The 21,729-nt window shown below is 44.3% G+C and overlaps 1 protein-coding gene across 4 annotated transcripts in view; it reads right to left on the reverse strand.

The window, feature by feature from the left end:
- Positions 1–4,254: 4,254 nt before the first annotated feature.
- gsg1l2b (gsg1-like 2b) overlaps positions 4,255–21,729 on the reverse strand; it is an 89,026-nt gene continuing 71,551 nt past the window's right edge. Inside the window, exon 4 of one of the 4 annotated variants that reach the window (XM_078400920.1) lies at positions 4,255–5,398. In XM_078400920.1, coding sequence (XP_078257046.1) covers positions 5,095–5,398 — 304 coding nt within the window. In that variant the 3' untranslated portion in view covers positions 4,255–5,094. Of the gene's footprint in view, positions 5,399–6,687; positions 6,895–21,729 lie in introns of those variants that run through there. The other 3 variants (XM_078400919.1, XM_078400922.1, XM_078400921.1) reach the window with 3 other exon arrangements.

Raw genomic sequence — 21,729 nt, forward strand, 5'->3', positions numbered from 1 at the left:
CCTTCTGCAGTTGTACAAGGCCCTAGTGAGACCGCACCTGGAGTACTGTGTGCAGTTTTGGTCTCCAAATTTGAGGAAGGATATTCTTGCTATTGAGGGCGTGCAGCATAGGTTTACTAGGTTAATTCCCGGACTGTCATATGTTGAAAGACTGGAGCGACTAGGCTTGTATACACTGGATTTTAGAAGGATGAGAGAAGATCTTATCGAAACATATAATATTATTAAGGGGTTGGACACGTTAGAGGTTGGAAACATGTTCCCAATGTTGGGGGAGTCCAGAACAAGGGGCCACAGTTTAAGAATAAGGGGGAGGGCATTTAGAACTGAGATGAGGAAAAAAATTTCAGTCAGAGAGTTGTAAATCTGTTGAATTTTCTGCCTCAGAAGGCAGTGGAGGCCAATTCTCTGAATGCATTCAAGAGAGAGCTCGATAGAGCTCTTAAGGATAGTGGAGTCAGGGTGTATGGGGAGAAGGCAGGAATGGGGTACTGATTGAGAATGATCAGCCGTGATCACATTGAATGGCGGTGCTGGCTCGAAGGGCCGAATGGTCTCCTCCTGCACCTATTGTCTATTGTCTATTGAAATAAATTTGCATTAGGCGAGAAATAGTATTGGGGAGACTGATTGGATTAAAGGATGATAAATCCCCAGGGCCAGGGCATCCCAGGGTACTCAAGGAGGTGGCGCAATAAATCGTGGACGCATTGGTGATCATTTTCCAATGTTCAATAGATTCAGGATCGGTTCCTTTGGATTGGAGGGTTTTCAAGAAAGGAGTGAGTGAGAAAACAGGGAATTATAGACCAGTCAGCTTAACATCGGTGGTGGGGAAGATGCTGGAGTCAATTATTAAAGAGGTAATAATGGCGCATTTGGATAGCGGTAAAAGTCAGCAAGGATTTATGAAGGGGAAATCCTTCTTGACTAATCTTCTGGAATTGTTTGAGGATGTGACAAGTAAAATGAATGAAGGAGAGCCAGTGGATGTAGTGTATCTAGACTTTCAGAAAGCCTTTGATAAGGTACCACATGGTTGGTGAGCAAAATTAGAGCACATGGTTTTAAGGAGTAGGGTATTGACATGGATAGAGAATTGGTTGGCAGACAGGAAGCATAGAGTAGGAGTAAACGAGTCCGTTTCAGAATGGCAGGCAGTGGAGAGTTGAGTGCCGCAAAGCTCGGTGCTGGGGCCGCAACTACTTACAATATATATTAATGATTTGGATGATGGAATTAAAGTAACACTAGCAAGTTTGTGGATGACACAAAGCTGGGTGGCAGTGTGAACTGCGAAGAGGATGTTAGGAGGTTGCAGGGTGACCTGGACAGGTTAAGTGAGTGGGCAGATGCGTGGCAGATGCAGTATAATATAGATAAATGTGAGATTATCCACTTTGGCTGCAAAAACAAGGAGGCAGATTATTATCTCAATGGTGTCAGGTAAAGGGGAAGTGCAACGAAACTTTGGTGTCCTTGTACACCAGTCACTGAAAGTAAGCGTGCAGGTGCAGCAGGCAGTGAAGAAAGCTAATGGCATGTTGGCCTTCATAATGAGAGGATTTGAGTACAGGAGAAAATAAGTCCTTCTGCAGTTGTATAGGGCCCTGGTGAGACCATATCTGGAGTATTGTGTGCAGTTTTGGTCTCCTAATTTGAAGAAGGACATCCTTACTATTGAGGCAGTGCAGCGTAGGTTCACAAAGTTAAACCCTGGGATGGAGGGACTGTCATACGAGGAAAGATTGGAAAGACTAGGTTGTATTCACTGGAGTTGAGAAAGATAAAAGGGGATCTGATAGAGACATATCAAGTTATAAAAGACAAGCTAGATGCAGGAAAATTGTTCCCAATGGTAGGGGAGTCCAGAACCAGGGGACACTGTCTAAGAATAAAGGGGAGGCCATTTAAAACTGAGGTGAGAAGAAACATTTTAACCCAGAGAATTGTGAATTTGTGGAATGCTCTGCCATAGAAGGCAGTGGAGGCCAATTCACTGGATGAATTTAAAAGGGAGTTAGATAGAGCTCTTGGGGCTAGTGGAATCATGGGATATGGGGAGAAGGGCGGCACAGGTTACTGATTGTAGATGATCAGCTATGACCACAATGTATGGTGATGCTGGCTCGTAGGGCCAAATGGCCTCCTCCTGCATTTATTTTCTATGTTTCTGTGTTCCTATGTAATCAGAAACAGAGGGGAAACATTTTCACACAGTGGGAGGTGGGTATATGGAATTCAAGGAAGCACCTGTAGATGGAATAGACATATGACGTTTTGGGTCAGGACCATTCTCAGAGCTTTTTTTTCTTTGTAATTAAAAAAAATATGTAAATTTCCTGTGGGAGATAATGCAGTCCTCAGTGCAAATGTCAAGTGCAATCAAACTCCCATCAGAACCGTGCCCCACTTAAAATACAAAAACACGGCCATGGTGGCGCAGGGGCAGAGTTGCTGCCTGACAGCGAATGCAGCGCCGGAGACCCGGGTTCGATCCCGACTGCGGGTACTGTCTGTACGAGTTTGTACGTTCTCCCGTGACCTGCGTGGGTTTTCTCCGAGATCTTCGGCTTCCTCCCACACTCCAAAGGCATACAGGTTTATAGGTTAATTGGTTTGGGAAATGTAAAAATTGTTCCTAGTGGGAGTCGGATGGAGTTAATTTGCAGGGATCGATGGTAGGACCCGGTGGGCCGAAGGGCCTGTTTCCGCGCTGTATCTCTAAACTGATCAGAAATTTCCAACTGATCTATTGTGACTAAGATGTCTATAAACCCCGCATCTCAGCCTCTAACTAGGTCCTCGGTTGCGATTGACTATCTTGTTCCTTTTTCAGCATCGATCTCATTCTAACTTAGGCAAAGCTGTACCATTTCTGTTCATTCATGGCACTATCCACTAATAAGAAATCTAGGATTGCACACCTTAGAAGGTCGAAAGATAAATGCAGACTGGTGTAAGTGCAACTAGTCCAATTTTTGAAGGCATTTTCATAAGTGTTTGCAACACAATTCTGCAAAGGTCCATCTGATTCCTTTCATTAGACTTTAGAGATACAGCGATCAATCTTCGATGGAACCCTTCTGTCCACCGAGTCCACACCTACCAATAATCACCTCGTATACTAGCACTATTCCACACTTCCATTTTTCTTAAGCCAATTAACCCATAAACCTGTACGTCTTTGGAGTGTGGGAAGGCAAGTGGAACGAGGGAGGCGTGGAGGGCACCTCTCAGCCGAGTTGTTGACACTGTTGTTGTTGCGGTTCACATTGCAGCCCTTCGCCTTCAGGCCCGGTCACCCTGGGTCTCCCTCTGCTCTCACCAGCTGCCCGTCTTCCAGTAGGCTATGGCTTTGTCCGCCCCGCCACTCCCCCCTTCACTCTCTTCCTAATGCATCACAGTTGGTAACATGTTGCACCGTGGAACATGTCTGCGACGCCGGGCACGAAGGGGGGCGAGGCGGCAGTTCAGGGAGAAGTAGCAGAGTGGACACAGCAACAGCCAACAGCAAAAAGCAGCAGCTGTTGAGAGGGATGGAAGCCCCATGGTGCCCAACTGTGTCCTATTGATGGCGGCAGCAGGAAGAAAGTGTTGCTGACCAGGGCCTACAATGTGGAACCCCTACAACAGACGCATCAAGTGGACGGTGTGGCAGCTGGTGAAGAGAGAGGGCTCGCTGGTGAAGTGGGCTCGCTGGTGAAGACAGTGGGCTCGCTGGTGCAGAGAGAGGGCTCGCTGGTGAAGTGGGCTCGCTGGTGAAGTGGGCTCGCTGGTGAAGACAGTGGGCTCGCTGGTGCAGAGAGAGGGCTCGCTGGTGAAGTGGGCTCGCTGGTGCAGAGAGAGGGCTCGGCTCGCTGATGCAGAGAGAGGGCTCGCTGGTGAAGTGGGCTCGCTGGTGAAGTGGGCTCGCTGGTGAAGTGGGCTCGCTGGTGAAGTGGGCTCGCTGGTGAAGACAGTGGGCTCGCTGGTGCAGAGAGAGGGCTCGCTGGTGAAGTGGGCTCGCTGGTGCAGAGAGAGGGCTCGGCTCGCTGATGCAGAGAGAGGGCTCGCTGGTGAAGTGGGCTCGCTGGTGCAGAGAGAAGGCTCGGCTCGCTGGTGCAGAGAGAGGGCTCGCTGGTGAAGTGGGCTCGCTGGTGCAGAGAGAGGGCTCGGCTCGCTGGTGCAGAGAGAGGGCTCGCTGGTGAAGTGGGCTCGCTGGTGCAGAGAGAAGGCTCGGCTCGCTGGTGCAGAGGGCTCGCTGGTGGAGTGGGCTCGCTGGTGAAGTGGGCTCGCTGGTGCAGAGAGAGGGCTCGCTGGTGCAGAGAGAGGGCTCGCTGGTGAAGTGGGCTCGCTGGTGAAGTGGGCTCGCTGGTGCAGAGAGAGGGCTCGCTGGTGCAGAGAGAGGGCTCTCTGGTGAAGTGGGCTCGCTGGTGCAGAGAGAAGGCTCGGCTCGCTGGTGCAGACCAGTGCCATCAGTGCCCACTTTAAATCATTCCGCCTTGTGTAAAATCTGACTTTACATAAGGGTTCACAGAACGTAATCCCTTATCTAAAGTGTCTGTAAAAGCCTATTTATTTTTAATTTAGGGCACACACAGACTACAAACAAAGTTATTTACTTTCTTTACATTCTAGCTCACAGTTGTGGAAGACTGGTGTGGAAACTTTTAATGCCTTGTGTATTTACAAATCTAATTAATTTAAACACGTCCCATAAAGTGCTTGTTAGCTCTGTTTGGACCTTAGAGGTCCCAATTATTGGAGTGAATTGCAAAGCGTGATTTCATGTTTTTGAAGGGTTGTGGAATATTGAATCGATATTGATATAGAAGGCATGGGAACCACGTTTACGCGGTGCAGAAATAGCACGTCAGCAATGTATAATAATAATCTGTCAGATGTGACCAACTCCCTCCCAAACAGAGCTGTTTCACAAAGTACAATACTACCGTTGATCAGAGAAGCACATTGCAACAGGACATCATTCCATCGTGACACGGTCTGATATATAGCATCATAAACTTGTGGAAAAGGGAAACAATAGAGAGAAAACCTTCCAGAACGTGCAAGTAATATCTATCTTGGATTGGACATGATGTCCCAGAAATGTCAACAGTATTCTTCACCCTGTGCCTCCAAGATATCGTTCAGATCTGCAAAGACGGAGCCGCTGGACATCTTGCGGCCATTACTGGAGAGATCAAGGAACTCCTCTGTTGAGCTGGGTACCGAGCTAATATACCGATCCCAGACTCGTTCTGCTGGCACTTCATGCTCGATCAGCTTAGGGTTTGTCTTTAGACTTCTTTCCAAGTTCTTCCTTTTGTGCTTGATCTCGAGGATGGTCTTTGTATAAGTGTTTATTGTTGTCACTGATGCAGCCATACAGCATGTAAATGATCCCCAAGCTAGACTGAAGGAAAACGTAAAATTAACAAATTAAAACAGAAATTGCACGTGCAGCTTAAAATGTACAAGCTTTCCATGTCTGGAGCAGAGTGCAAGGATGATTTAAAAATATATATTATTTTTCATAGGATGTAGAGTTGTAGATATTTCAACATTTGCCTAACTGCCCCGTAAACTGATGGGTTGTAAGGCCAATTCAACGGACAACAGAAGGCCTGGAATCACATATAGGCTGGTGTGAGAAACATTAGTTTTCATTCCAGGATGTTAGCAAACCAAATTGTTTTTTTACAACATTCCAGTAGTTTTGTAGCCACCATTATTGAAACTATCTTTAATGCTTGCCTTTATTTAACTTTGAATTTCAAACTTTCTGCTGTTGCACCAGGAATCAAATGTGATTCTGGCTCAAAGGTCCACATCCCTGGAGATAAGACCAGCTCTACGCTGATCAGAATCCAATTAACTGCAGATGCTAGAAGTCTGAAACATAACAAAGTTTGTTAGAATCATTTTCGGCAGGTCAGGCGACAACTGTAGAAAGAGAAACAGTCAATGTTTCAAGTTTCAATACTCTTCATCCTCTTACAGTGAATACTCTTCACTGGTAAAGTTAGCTTTCAGTAGCAAATATAATGGGAGAGGATTGGATAGAACAAAGGAATATCTCTCATAGTGCGACAATGTAATAGTAAAAAATGCATTATTCATCTTTGTTTGTGTTAAGTTACATTGTTTACAGTGTACTGCTGTACTGCAGCAAGTAAGAATGTCAGTCTGAAGAAGGGTCTCGACCCGAAACGTCACCCATTCCTTCTCTCCTGAGATGCTGCCTGACCTGCTGAGTTACTCCAGCATTTTGTGAATAAATCGATTTGTACCAGCATCTGCAGTTATTTTCTTATAAAGAATGTCATTGTTCTATCTGGGAAATATGATGATAAATAGAGCCAGGATTTTGCCATAAGTGTCTTTTCATGCCTTGTTTGATGATTTCAGCAAGATAATGCCTTTTTCACGATCAAGTACCTAAATCAGCCATTTTTTGCCGTGTTACCTTAACATAAGAAAATTTCCACACCGGGGCGAAACCGTCAGTCGTTCATTCACGGGTAATGGATGAGGCCCCAGCCTTTTGCAGTCAGGCTGTAAGTGGGTGTTAATTGATGATTGGAGAGGGGTGAGTGGGGTTGGGCCAGTCTTTTCAAACTGGAGTCAGGCTGTGAGTAGGTGTGAAGTGTTGGTTAGGGAGGGGTTACGTTTCTGTTTATCGAACCTGCAGTATAACTCGTTCAGGCCATTGGTCAGCTGATTGTCCAAGGAGTTTTCCTCTTGTAGCTGGTGATTTCTTGCAAGCCCTTCCAAACTGAAGAGTCATTAGCTGAGAACTTACTCCTCAACTTCTCAGAGTACCTTTCCTTGGCAGCTCTGATTCCTCTTCTCAGCTTGTACTTGGCCTGCCTGTAGAAGTCTGCATCCCCGCTCCTGTAGGATCCACCCCTGCAAGCGTCAAAATGCCTAAAGTCAAGTCAACGCCTTGTAAAAAAACTGAACGGTTTGGTGAGAGTGTACAGGAGTGATATATTCTCTAAAGACAACTGTGTGTTGTTTTGCAATGCATGTGAGAAAGCAGTGAATCATGAGAAGAAATATTTTGTCTTCCAGCATGTACAGACAGCTAAACACAAGTTGGCTGCAGAGAAACTGAAGGCGGGAAATACGCAAGCTTAGAAACATAGAAACATAGAAAATAGGTGCAGGAGTAGGCCATTCGGCCCTTCGAGCCTGCACCGCCATTCAATATGATCATGGCTGATCATCCAACTCAGTATCCCGTACCTGCCTTCTCTCCATACCCACTGATCCCTTTAGCCACAAGGCCACATCTAACTCCCTCTTAAATATAGCCAATGAACTGGCCTCAACTACCTTCTGTGGCAGAGAATTCCACAGATTCACCACTCTCTGTGTGAAAAAAAACATTCTCATCTCGGTCCTAAAAGACTTCCCCCTTATCCTTTAACTGTGACCCCTTGTTCTGGACTTCCCCAACATCGGGAACAAACTTCCTGCATCTAGCCTGTCCAACCCCTTAAGAATTTTGTAAGTTTCTATAAGATCCCCCCTCAATCTTCTAAATTCCAGCGAGTACAAGCTTGTCTCCTCACTACATTTACTGCTGGCTCCAGTTGCAAATCTGATTTTTCGAGTGATGCTGGAATTCCACTGTGGAAATTTGAAAACAAATCTCTCAGGGAAATACACAGAGGAACATATACCTAGCGAGTCATCATTACGGAGAAATTATGTTGACAGCACCTTCAACATTGTTGTGCAGAAAATTAGAGATGAAGTTGCATGCAACAAAATATGGATCTCAATAGACAAGGCAACCAATGCCGTGGGGAGATATGTTGCCAATGTGGTCATCGGTATATCGGAGGCAGGTCAACCATCAAAAGAGTATTTGTTGACATCGGAAATATTGGAGAAGTCAAACAGCCCAACTATTGCTCAGTTGGTTACATCTTCACTTGCTGTACTTTGGCCAGAAGGTATAAAACACGAGAATGTTCTTCTGTTTGTGACTGATGCAGCTCCGTACATGAGAAAATCTGCTCCTGCTCTTATAGTTTTATTCCCCAAAATGTTGCATTTGACATGTGGACTCCATAAAATTGCCGAGCACATACCTAGCTTGTTCCCAAATGTTGATCGCCTAGTTTCCAATGTCAAGAAAATCTTCCTCAAAGCACGTGTGCAGATGTTCAAGGAAATGGCACCCGAGATTCCGCTACCTCCTCAACCCGTTTTGACTAGGTGGGGTATATGGCTCTCTGCTGTACTCTACTATGCTGCAAATTTTGAAAAGATAAAATAAATCGTAAACTGTTTTGAAGAAGAAGAAGAATCTGCTGCAGTCAGGATCGTCAGTGAAATCATGCAGAAAAAGTCACTCCATTTTCACTGGAATCTTCTGTTTATTGCTTCCAATTTTGCAAACTTTCCACAAGTTATCACTTCCCTTGAGAAACGAAACATTAGTGAATACCTTGCAGGTTTTCAACAAAATAATTGACGATATTCGTAAAGTTCCTGGCGATGTAGATAAAGACATACAAGGAAAATGTGAGAGAGTGATTTTAGGTAACAAAGATCTTGAAAAAATACAAAACATAGCTAAAGTTCTCAATGGTAGTTGTTATGCACAAGATATCGACATGAATATAGAGTTTATAGCTTGTTTCGGGCATGCATCAGTGACCTCAGCTGCGGTAGAAAGAAGTTTTTCACAACTGACGCATATTCTGTCTGACAGACGGCATAGTTTAACACCAGATAATTTGAAAAAAATGCTAGTAATTATGTGCAACCAGGCAACTTTGGTCATTTAATGTAGTATACCTTTATATTATCATTTTTAACCATATTTTGGTGGTGGAAAAACATGCCTTTTTTGCCAATAAATGCCTTTTTCGTGCCTTTTTAAAGATTTTATTATGCCTATTTGCCTGCCTCTTTCAGAGATTTTTAGCGCCTAAACATCCTGGCTCTAATAATAAAACACTTGACTTTTGACTAATAGGAAGGTTATGTTAATCGGTTTGACAATCTAGAAGGTGGAACAAATATTCAGTCGTGACAAATATAGCTCAGGTGAGTCTGCCAGGTGAGGCAGAAATATGACACAGCTGGGTGGCAATGTGAACTGCAAAGAGGATGCTAGGAGGTTGCAGGGTGACTTAGACTGGTTGAGTGAGTGGGCAGATGCATGGCAGATGCAGCATAATGCAAATAAATGTGAGGTTATCCAATTTGATGGCAAGAACAAGGAGGCAGATTATTATCTCAATGATGTAGGAAAGAAAACTGCAGATGAAGGTTTAAATTGAAGTTAGACACAAAATGCTGGAGTAACTCAACGGGTCAGGCAGCATCTCTGAAGAGAAGGAATGGGTGGCGTTTCGGGTTGAGACTCTTCTTCAGTCAGAAGAAGGTCTCCTAATTTGAGGAGTAGTGCAGTATTGATCTCCTAATTTGAGGGAGGACATTCTTGCTGTTGAGGCACTGCAGTATAGTTTTCATGAGGTTAATCCCCGGGATGGCGGGACTGTCATATAAGGAAAGACTGGGCTTGTATTCATTGGAATTTAGAAGGATGAGAGTGGATCTTATAGAAACCTATAAAATTATAAAAGGACTGGACAAGCTAGATGCAGGAAAAATGATCTCAATGTTGGGGGAGTCCAGAACCAGGGGCTACAGTCTAAGAATAATGGGGAGGCCATTCAAAACTGAGGTGAGAAAAATCTTTTTCACCCAGAGAGTTGTGAATTTGTGGAATTCTCTGCCACAGAAGGCAGTAGAGGCCAATTCACTGGATGAATTTAAAAGAGAGTTACATAGAGCTCTAGGTGCTAGCGGGATCAAGGGATATGAAGAGAAGGCACGCACGGGTTACTGATTGTGGATGAACAGCCATGATCACAATGAATAGCGGTGCTGGCCCGAAGGGCCAAATGCACCTATTTTCACCTGTTTCTATGTTTCTATTAATATTAACACCTCTATTACTCACCCACTTGTTATACTTCATTAGAATCACAGAGTCACAAGAGTCAAACAGTACAGAAATATGTCCTGCAACCCACCATGTCTTTGCCAACCATCAAGCACCTATCTACGCTCATCCTATTTACCAGCAGGTGGTCTGGAGCTGATGATGCAAAAGTGAGTGGTTTTGCAGATAGTGAAGATGGTTGTGAACGATTGCAGCAGGATCTGGATCAATTGGCCAGGTGGGCAGAGGAACGGTTGATGGAATTTAATACAGAGAAGTGTGAGGTGTTGCATTTTGGGTTGTCTTACAAGGGCAGGACCTACACACTGAATGGTAGGCCTCTGGGTAGTGTCGTAGAGCAGAGGAATCTAGGAGTACAGGTGCATGGTTCCTTGAAGGTTCCAAAAAGGCTTTTGGCACTTTGGCCTTCATTAGTCAGAGTATTGAGTATAGAAGTTGGGAGTTCATGTTGCAGTTGTATAAAACGTTGGTGAGACCACATTTAGAATATTGTGTTCAGTTCTGGACACCATGTTATAGGAAAGATATTGTCAAGCTTGAAAGGGTTCAGAAACGATTTACGTGGATGTTGCTAGGACTAGAGGGTGTGAACTTTTGGTAGAGGTTGAGTAGGCTGGGTCTCTATTCCTTGGAGCGCAGGAGGATGAGCGGTGCTCTTACAGAGGTGTACAAAATTATTAGAGGAATAGATTGGGTAGATGCACAGTCTCTTGTCCAGAGTAGGGGAATCGAGGACCAGAGTACATAGGTTCAACGTGATTGGGAAAAGATTTAATAAGAATCTGAGGGGAAACTTTTTCACACAAAGGGGTGGAGGGTGTATGGAACAAACTGGCAGAGGAGGTAGTTGAGGCTGGGACTATCCCATCGTTTAAGAAACAGTTAGACAGGTACATGGATAGGACAGGTTTGGAGAGATATGGACCAGGTGCAGGGAGGTGGGACTTGTGTAACAGACAATAGACAATAGGTGCAGGAGTAGGCCATTCGGCCCTTCGAGCCAGCACCACCATTCAATGTGATCATGGCTGATCATTCTCAATCAGTACCCCGTTCCTGCCTTCTCCCCATACCCCCTGCTCTATCCTTAAGAGCACTATCTAGCTCTCTCTTGAATGCATTCAGAGAATTGGCCTCCACTGCCTTCTGAGGCAGAGAATTCCACAGATTTACAACTCTCTGACTGGAAAAGTTTTTCCTCATCTCCGTTCTAAATGGCCGACCCCTTATTCTTAAACTGTGGCCCCTGATTCTGGACTCCCCAACATTGGGAACATGTTTCCTGCCTCTAACGTGTCCAACCCCTGAATAAGTTTGTTTCGATACGATCCCCTCTCCAGTGTGTACAAGTCTGGTCGCTCCAGTCTTTCAACATATGACAGTCCCGCCATTCCGGGAATTTACCTGGTGAACCTACGCTGCACGCCCTCAATAGCAAGAATATCCTTCCTCAAATTTGGAGACCAAAACTGCACACAGTACTTCAGGTGCGGTCTCACTAGGGCCCTGTAGCTGGGACATGTTGGGCCGAAGGGCCTGTTTTCACAATGTATCACTCTATGACTGAATCTATAAACTAAACTGCATTAAGGAACTGGAGCTGCAGTTCTAGTTGACCTCAGGATTATCAGGGGATGTGACAGTGCTGTACATAAGCGTACATTGAGGTGGTCATGGCAAAGGTACTGGCAGGTAGAGCACCAAGTTGGGTGAGCACCAAGAACGGGAGTAGGCAGGAAATGCAGGAATCCCTAGGGGGTATTTCCCCAGACAGCAGGCAGGCTCCTTTGGACACTGGTCCAGGATGTCTCCGAGCAGTTACAGAACATTCTCAAGGGGGAGGGGGCATATATGAAATAGGTAGGAAAAGTGATAAGGTCCTGCAAAGTGAATACAGGGTAGTTATATAAAAAATTAAAAAGCATGTCCCAGAGGGTTGTCATCTCTGGATTATTCCCAGTGCCACATATTAGTGAGCGGAGAAACAGGAAGATGAGGCATATGAATACATGGCTCAGGAGTTGGTGCAGAGGGCAGGGATTCAGATTTTTAGACCATTGGGATCTCTTCTGGGCCAGAGGTGACCTGTACAAAAGGGACAGCTTGCACGTGAATTGGATGGGTACCTGTATCCTTGCAGGGTGGTTTATAAATGCTCCTTGGGAGGGTTTTAACTAGAGAGCTGGGGGGGGGGGGCGGGGAGAGGTGAACCAGAGTAGTAGGTCTGAAACTGGAAGGAGTGATGGCAAGGTTATTATGACCAATAATTCTCAAAGGCAGGGCAGACAGGGAAAGTGAATGTTTATGGTGATGCTGATGGGCTGAAGTATGTTTATTTCAATGCAAGAATTATTGTATAGAAAACAGAATCTTACAACACTTTCCCCTCTTCAAACCACACAATTTCTCCTAATCCCTACCCTTACACTACCCCTCACACCCTCTCCCCTCTGAGCCCTCATCATCCCCACAGTACCTCCTCCAAGCCTTCCTTGTTTCTACCGATGAATTTGGAGCGGGACATGACTGGCAGCTCATTGTTCCGGGTTTCAATGTTTCAGATGTCAAGTCAAGTCAAGTCAATTTATTTGTATAGCACATTTAAAAACAACCCACGTTGACCAAAGTGCTGCACATCTGACTAGGAAAAAAAAAGAAACATACAGTGGCAGGCAGCCAAACACAACGGCGCGGCCATCTTGAACAAAATGTTAATTCAATCACCCACAGTCCAACAATAAAAGCACTAAACAGGCACCCAAATTACCCAACCCCAAAAACCCCCCAAAACACAGTCCAACAATAAAAGCATTAAATAGGCATTCAAATCACACACCCCAAAACCCCCAAAAACACAGTCCAACAATAAAAGCATCAAACAGGCACTCAAACCACCCAACCCCCAAAACACACAAAAAAAGAAACATCCATCAAAGAAACATCCATCACAGTGAGTCTCCTCCAGTCCTCTCCTCACTGTGATGGAAGGCCACAATGTCTTTCCCTTCTCCTGCTGTCCTCGCCCGCAGTCAGGTTGTTGTGGTTGCAGGCCGCACCGGACGGTCCACTGATCGAGAGGGAGGCAAAAGAAGCGGAGGGATTGCACTACTGATCTAGGAAGCACCCAGAGAGCACTCAGTCCACTGAGGCGGGATGTATTGATATTAGAAATAAAAAAAGCTCAAGCACTCTAATAGGATTATATTGTTGGCCTCTCAATAGAACGTGAAAGATCGAGTAACAAATATGTAGACAGAGTATCACGCGAGGCCAAAACAACAGGGGGATCCTCGTTCATTTTAACTTTCCCTTTATAGACCGGGACTTGCTCAGTGCTAAAGACTTAGATGGGGCACAATTTGTGAGATGTATCCTAGAGGATTTCTTGAAACAGTGTGTGGATAGACCAACTCAAGAAGGGAACATACGGAAATGAGTCTGGCCAGGTGACTGGTGTTTCAATGGAAACTCCATAGGTTTTAACATTACTTTAAATAGAGAGAAGGTCGGACCTTGCAGGAAGGTGCTAAATTGCGGATGTAGGTGAGGTACTAAACAAGTATTTTGCATCTGTTTTTATCAAGGAGAAGGACATGGAGGATAGTGATATCAGTGTGGAGAATACGAGTGTGCAATGTGCTGGCGACCGGTTTTTGGGAGCTCCAGCCATAGCAGCTTCGACCGCCCCGAAGCGCGAGGTGCGATCGACCCGCTCGCAGGCCCTTCATCGCCCTGCGTGGCTCGGCCACAGCACTTTCCATCGCCCGGTGGGGGCTCAGGACTTTCATCAGCCTGCTCGGCTCGGCCCTGGGACTTTCCATTGCCCAGTGGGGGCTCAGGACTTTCATCGGCCTGCTCGGCTCGACCCTGGGACTTTCCATCGCCCGGTGGGGGCTTCAAAAAGTTGGGAGCCTCGATCACCTCGTGGCACCACGGGAGAAGAATGAGGAGGAGATAAGACTTTTCTTTGCCTTCCATCACAGTGAGGGTATGCCTGGAGCAATCGCTGTGATGGCTGTTTGTGTAAAAATTGTATTTGTGTGTCCTGTGCTTTTTGTTGTCTACTGCCGGACCCTGACGTGAGAGGACGCTGGCGTTGTTTATTCGCCGCTTTTCCGTTAGGATAGTTTGTCTGTTTGTTTTTATGTTGATTGTTTTTGTAAAGCGCTTTGAGCACCCGATAAGGCGCTATATAAAATAAATGCTTATTATTATTATATTATTATAATTTGAGATGGTGGAGGTGGAGGTGTTGGAGCTCTTGTAGAGCATTAACTCTGCAGGCAGCAGAGAATAGTTTAACTTGACATCATGTCTCTTTCAAGACTTTGTTGGCCAAAGGGCTGTGTTATATGTTTTATGTTCTAGATGCCATAATTCTAAAATAAAACAAAAAATGTTGGAAGTACTCATATAACATATAACATATAACAACTACAGCATGGAAACAGGCCTGTCCGGCCCTACCAGTCCACGCCGACCATTCTCCCTGACCTAGTCTCATCTACCTGCACTCAGACCATAACCCTCCAATCCCCTCCTATCCATATACCTATCCAATTTACTCTTAAATAATAAAATCGAGCCAGCCTCCACCACTTCCACCGGAAGCCCATTCCATACAGCCACAACCCTCTGAGTAAAGAAGTTCCCCCTCATGTTACCCCTAAACCTTTGTCCCTCAATTCTGAAGCTATGTCCCCTTGTTGGAATCTTCCCCACTCTCAAAGGGAAAAGCCTACCCACGTCAACTCTGTCCGTCCCTCTCAAAATTTTAAAAACCTCTATCAAGTCCCCCCTCAACCTTCTACGCTCCAAAGAATAAAGACCCAACCTGTTCAACCTCTCTCTGTAGCCTAAGTGCTGAAACCCAGGCAACATTCTAGTAAATCTCCTCTGTACCCTCTCCATTTTGTCGACATCCTTCCTATAATTTGGCGACCAGAACTGCACACCATACTCCAGATTTGGCCTCACCAATGCCCTGTACAATTTCAACATTACATCCCAACTTCTATACTCGATGCTCTGATTTATAAAGGCAAGCATACCAAACGCCTTCTTCACCACCCTATCCACATGAGATTCCACCTTCAGGGAACAATGCACAGTTATTCCCAGATCCCTCTGTTCCACTGCATTCCTCAATTCCCTACCATTTACCCTGTACGTCCTATTTTGATTTGTCCTACCAAAATGCAGCACCTCACACTTATCAGCATTAAACTCCATCTGCCATCTTTCAGCCCACCCTTCCAAAAGGCCCAAGTCTCTCTGTAGACTTTGAAAATCTACCTCACTATCAACTACTCCACCTATCTTAGTATCATCTGCATATTTACTAATCCAATTTGCCACACCATCATCCAGATCATTAATGTAAATGACAAACAACAGTGGACCCAACACAGATCCTTGGGGCACTCCACTAGACACTGGCCTCCAACCTGACATACAATTGTCAACCGTTACCCTCTGGTATCTCCCATTCAGCCATTGTTGAATCCATCTTGCAACCTCACTATTAATACCCAACGATTTAACCTTCTTAATCAACCTTCCATGTGGAACCTTGTCAAATGCCTTACTGAAGTCCATATAGACAACATCCACAGCCTTGCCCTTATCAATTTCCCTGGTAACCTCTTCAAAAAATTCAAGAAGATTAGTCAAACTAATGTTCAAATTAGTCAAACTCAGTTGGCCAGTCTGCATCTTTGGGAAGACAAACAGAGGTAAGGGTTAGGGTCATTTGTGATCATTTGCCTCAGGCAGTGTGTCCCAGATTCAGGCAATTCTTCTTCCTCAGATCCCTTTTGTACCCTTCTCTTTCTTTGATTTTATCCATTTTTGACTCATTGGGACATAGTCAGCTGTAACGCTGAGCAGAATGTTAGAATGTAATCCAGTCCTCACTGGATTAAATTTTAACATTCTGCTCAGCCTTACAGCTATGTCCCAATGAGTCAAAAATGGATAAAATCAAAGAAAGAGAAGGGTACAAATGGGATCTGAGGAAGAAGAATTGCCTGAATCTGGGACACACTGCCTGAGGCAAATGATCACAAATAGTGCAATTGAAGAAATCAAATCATGTTGGGACATATTGAGTAGATGACAGGATGCCAGAAGCCTTGATGGTCAGCAAAACCTTGGGGTGCAAGTCCATTGTTCCCTGTAGTTTAGTTTAGCTAAGTTTAGTTTAGAAATACAATGTGGAAACAGGCCCTTCAGCCTGCCAAGTCTGTGCTGACCAGCAATCACCCATACACCAGTTCTATCCTACACACTAGGAATAATTTCCAGAAGCCAATTAACCTAGAAACCTGCACGTCTTTGGAATGTGGGAGGAAACGGGAGAAAACCCATGAAGCCATGGAGAGAACGTACAAAATCCATACACACAGCATCCATAGTCGGGATCAAAATAGGGTTTCTGGCACTGTAAGGAAAAATCCATGAAAGACCCATGATCTTTTGCACCTTTATAAGATCACCTATCATCCTCCAGTGCTCCAAGGAATAAAATCCGAGTCTGCTCAACCGCTCCCTATAGCTCAGGCTCTCGAGTCCTGGTAATAAATCTTCTATCCACCCTTTCCAGCTTAACATCTTACCATCAACAGTGACCAAAACTATAACCATATAACCATATAACAATTACAGCACGGAAACAGGCCAGTTTGGCCCTTCTAGTCCACGCCGAACACTTTCTCCGACCTAGTCCCATCTACCTGCTCTCAGACCATAACCCTCCAATCCCTTCCCATCCATATACCTATCTAATTTACTCTTAAATAATAAAATCGAGCCTGCCTCCACCACTTCCACTGGAACCTCATTCCATACAGCCACCACCCTCTGAGTAAAAAGGTTACCCCTCATGTTACCCCTAAACTTTTGTCCCATAATTCTGAAGTTATGTCCCCTTGTTTGAATCTTCCCCACTCTCAAAGGGAAAAGCTTACCCACGTCAACTCTGTCCGTCCCTCTTAAAATTTAAAAAATCTCTATCAAGTCCCCCCTTAACCTTCTGCGCTCCAAAGAATAAAGACCCAACCTGTTCAATCTCTCTCTGTGGCTTAAGTGCTGAAACCCAGGCAACATTCTAGTAAATCTCCTCTGTACTCTCTCTATTTTGTTGACATCCTTCCTATAATTTGGCGACCAGAACTGCACACCATATTCCAGATTCGGCCTCACCAATGCCTTGTACAATTTTAACATTACGTCCCAACTTCTATATTCGATGCTCTGATTTATAAAGGCAAGCATACCAAACGCCTTTTTCACCACCCTATCCACATGAGATTCCACCTTCAGGGAACACAACTGAAAAACTGAAGACAATAATCCATATGTGGCTCAGCAATGTATTGTACAACTGTAACATAATCTCCCAACTCAATACTCTGACTGATGAAGCCCAATGTGCCAAAAGCCTTCTTGACCACGCTATCTACCTGTGTCACCAGTTACAAGGAACTATGCATCTGTACTCCTAGATCACTCTGCTCTATAACACTCCCCAAAGCCCTGGTATTCATTGTGTAGGTTCTGACCTGGTTAGGCTTCCCAAAATACAACACCTAACACTCTTCTGCATTGAACATTCCTCAACCAACCTGCCAAACCCATCAAGATCTTGCTACAATTTTTGACAACCATCTTCACTATCTACAATACCACCCAATTTAGTATCTTCTGCAAATTTACTAATTGTGCCTAGTACATTCTCATACAAATCATTGATATAGAAGACAATTAGTCACACCATTAGTCACAGGCATCCAGTCCAAGAAACAACCTTCCACTATCATCTTCTGCTTCCTTCCATAAAGCCAATTTTCTATCCAGTTGGCTAGCCCTCCTCGGATCCTATGCGATCTAACCTTCCAGAGCAGCCAACCATGTGGAACCTTGTCGAATGACTTGCTGAAACCTATATATACTACATTTATAGCTCTGCCCTCATCAACCTTTTTCTTCTTGTCTTTCTTCTTGTATATCTTATCCCTCAGAATACTCCCTAGTAACTTTCCGACCACAGACGTTAGACGCACTGGCCTACAATTCCCAGGCTTTTCCTTTCAGCCGTTCTTAAAAAAGATGCACAACATTTACCTCTCCACTCTTCCGGCACCTCCCCTGTATTTAATGATGACTCATAAATCTCAACCCGGTTACATGCAATTTCTTCTCTAGCTTCCGACAAAGTCTTCAGATTTGTCTGATCAGGCCCAGGATATTTGGCTACCTTTATAAGTGTCGGGACATTCAGCACCTTATTGACTGTAATACTGACGGCCCTCAAGACACTTCCATTGACTGCCCCAGGTTAACTGGTCTTCATGTCTTTCTCAATGGTAAAAACAGGAGAAATGCTCATAGAGGATCTGGCCCATCTCCTGTGGCTCCGCCTGCTTTGATTCCTGAGGGGGCCATATTCTCCTCCTAGTTACCCTTTTTCCCCTTAATGTACATAAAATCTATTTGGATTTTCCTGAATATTATCTCCTGCCTGGTTTTTAACCACCTGATTTCCTTCTTTAGCGTGCTCCTCGTTTCCTGAAACTCTTCCAGGGATACACTTGATCCCAGCTGTCTATACTTGTTACATACCTCTTTCTTATTCTTGACCAGAGCCTTAATTTCTCTCATCATCCAAGCCTCCTTATGTGTGTCCTGAACATTTTTAACACTGACAGCACACTTTCAAAAACATCCCATATTCCAGGCGTTCATTATCCTGAAAATAACCTGGCTCAATCAACTTGAGCGACTTCCTCTCTAACATCTTCGAAGTTGGCCTTGCCACAATTTAGAATTTTATCTCATGGGCCCGCCCTGATCTGGCTGGTCATTGGTTCCAAAAGGCTCATCGACGATCACTTCAGCCACTTCCTCTCCCTAATTTCCTAAGACTAGATCAAACTACATTAATTTCAGGAAATTTTTATAAACACATTTGACAAATTCTCCCCCTACTTCACTATGACAGTCCCAGTCAATATTGGAAAGTTAAAATCTATAATTAGTCCTACATATTAGTCTGCAGCTGCCTGCAAAGTCCTGGCATATTTACTCTTCGAATTCCTGTTGCTTATTTGGAGGCCTGTAGTACACTCAGACCTACAGAGATTTGTAAAATTATTAGTGGTATAGATAGCAAAGTTAATCAGAGTCGTTTTTCAAAGATAGGGGAGTCTAGAACTAGAGGGGACAGTTTTAATGTGAGAATGGATAAATTTAAAAGGCAAGGCAAGTTTATTTATATAGCACATTTCAGCAACAAGGCAATTCAAAGTGCTTTACATAAAACATTAAAAGCAATGAAAAACAGTCATTAAAGAGAATAAAAAATAAAAACATGCTAAAATAGAATAAGACAGGTATAAAATACAAGAATAAAAGTTACAATGCAGTGTAAGGAATGAATAATTATTTGATTTAATAAAAGGCAGCGTCAAACAGAAAAGTCTTCAGCCTCGATTTAAAAGAACTGAGAGTTGCAGCTTCTGGGGTTCCGAGGGGTAAGGTTTTCCAGAGGGTGGTGGGTATATGGAATGAGCTGCCAGAGGAGGGGCTAGAGGCAGATACAATTACAATATTTGAAGGAATTTTGACAATAGACAATAGACAATAGGTGCAAGAGTAGGCCATTCGGCCCTTCGAGCCAGCACCGCCATTCAAAGTGATCATGGCTGATCATTCTCAATCAGTACCCCGTTCCTGCTTTCTCCCCATACCCCCTGGCTCCGCTATCCTTAAGAGCTCTATCTAGCTCTCTCTTGAATGTATTCAGAGAATTGGCCTCCACTGCCCTCTGAGGCAGAGAATTCCACAGATTCACAACTCTCTGACTAAAAAAGTTTTTCCTCATCTCTGTTCTAAATGGCCTACCCCTTATTCTTAAACTGTGGCCCCTGGTTCTGGACTCCCCCAACATTGGGAACATGTTTCCTGCCTCTAACGTGTCCAACCCCTTAATAATTTTATACGTTTCGATAAGATCCCCTCTCATCCTTCTAAATTCCAGTGTATACAAACCTAGTCGCTCCAGTCTTTCAACATATGACAGTCCCGCCATTCCGGGAATTAACCTAGTAAACCTACACTGCACGCCCTCAATAGCAAGAATATCCTTCCTCAAATTTGGAGACCAAAACTGCACACAGTACTCCAGGTGCGGTCTCACTAGGGCCCTGTACAGCTGCAGAAGGACCTCTTTGCTCCTATACTCAACTCCTCTTGTTATGAAGGCCAACATTCCATTGGCTTTCTTCACTGCCTGCTGTACCTACATGCTTCCTTTCAGTGACTGATGCACTAGGACACCCAGATCACGTTGTACGTCCCCTTTTCCTAACTTGACACCATTCAGATAATAATGGACAGATACTTGGACAGGAAAGGTGTAGATGGGTGGAGACCTGAGATTAGTGTAGATTGGGATCACTATTGGCATAGACAATGTAGACAGAAAAGGTTCGTTTCTTGCTTCTATGATTTCATTATTAAATGTGGTCATTGTTTTTTACAGTTTGCTCTAAGTGTGACAGTTGTTACTTTGTATCCCTCAGGCAGGTTCTTTCCAGCTTTCTCTCCAGAAACAAGTCAAGCCTCTCCAGCCTCCCTTCATAACTGGAACAGTCACTACAAGCTTAGGAATGGATATTAACCAAACGAGTAGGAAGGAACTGCAGATTCTGTTATATATCGAAGATCAATACAAAATGCTGCAGTAACTCTCTGGAGAAAAGGAATAGGTGACGATTTGGGTCAGAACCCTTCTTCAGACTGAAAGATAGAGGAGGGGTGGGGGGAAACGGAAGGCAAGAACAAATCAGTGCTGGCAACAGTTGACCTCAGATGGAGTCCATAACGGCTCATTGTTGGCTGGGGAAGATGCAGTAATGCCCTTCATAATGTTTGGGTCAAAGACCTATTATTTATTTCTTTGGCTCTGTACTCCACAATTTGAGATTTGTAATAGAAAAAAAATCACATGTGGTTAAAGTGCACATTGTCAGATTTTAATAAAGGCCGTTTTTATACATTTAGAAATTACAGCAGTGTTTAAACATAGTCCCCCCATTTCAGGGCACCATAATGTTTGAGACACAGCAATGTCATGTAAATGAAAGTGGTCATGTTGAGCATTTTGTTGCACATCCTTTGCATGTAATGACTGATTGAAGTCAGTGATTCATGGACATCAGCAGTTGCTGAGTGTCTTCTCTGGTGATGCCCTGCCAGGCTTATGCTTGTTTTGGGGGCTAGTCCCCTTCAGTTTTCTCTTCAGCATATAATAGGCATGCTCAATTGGGTTCAGATCGGGTGATTGACTTGGAAGATTGACAGCAGGAATTGACCATTTTTGAGCTTTGAAAAACTCCTTTGTTGCTTTAGATCATTGTCTTGCTGTAGAATGAACTGCCGGTCAATGAGTTTTGAGGCATTTGTTTGAACTTGAGCAGATAGGATATGTCTATACACTTCAGAATTCATTATGCTACTACCATAATTCATTATGCTACTACCATCAGCAGTTGTATCATCAATGAAGATACGTGAGCCAGTACCTTCAGCAGCCATACGTGCCCAGGCCATAACACATCCACCACCGTGTTTCACAGATGAGGTGGTATGCTTTGGATCTTGGGCAGTTCCTTCTCTCCTCCATACTTTGCTCTTGCCATCACTCTGATATAAGTTAATCTTCGTGTCATCTGCCCACAAGATCCTTTTCC

This window comes from Rhinoraja longicauda, chromosome 6 (genome assembly GCF_053455715.1).
Source record: "Rhinoraja longicauda isolate Sanriku21f chromosome 6, sRhiLon1.1, whole genome shotgun sequence".
NCBI lineage: Eukaryota > Metazoa > Chordata > Chondrichthyes > Rajiformes > Arhynchobatidae > Rhinoraja > Rhinoraja longicauda.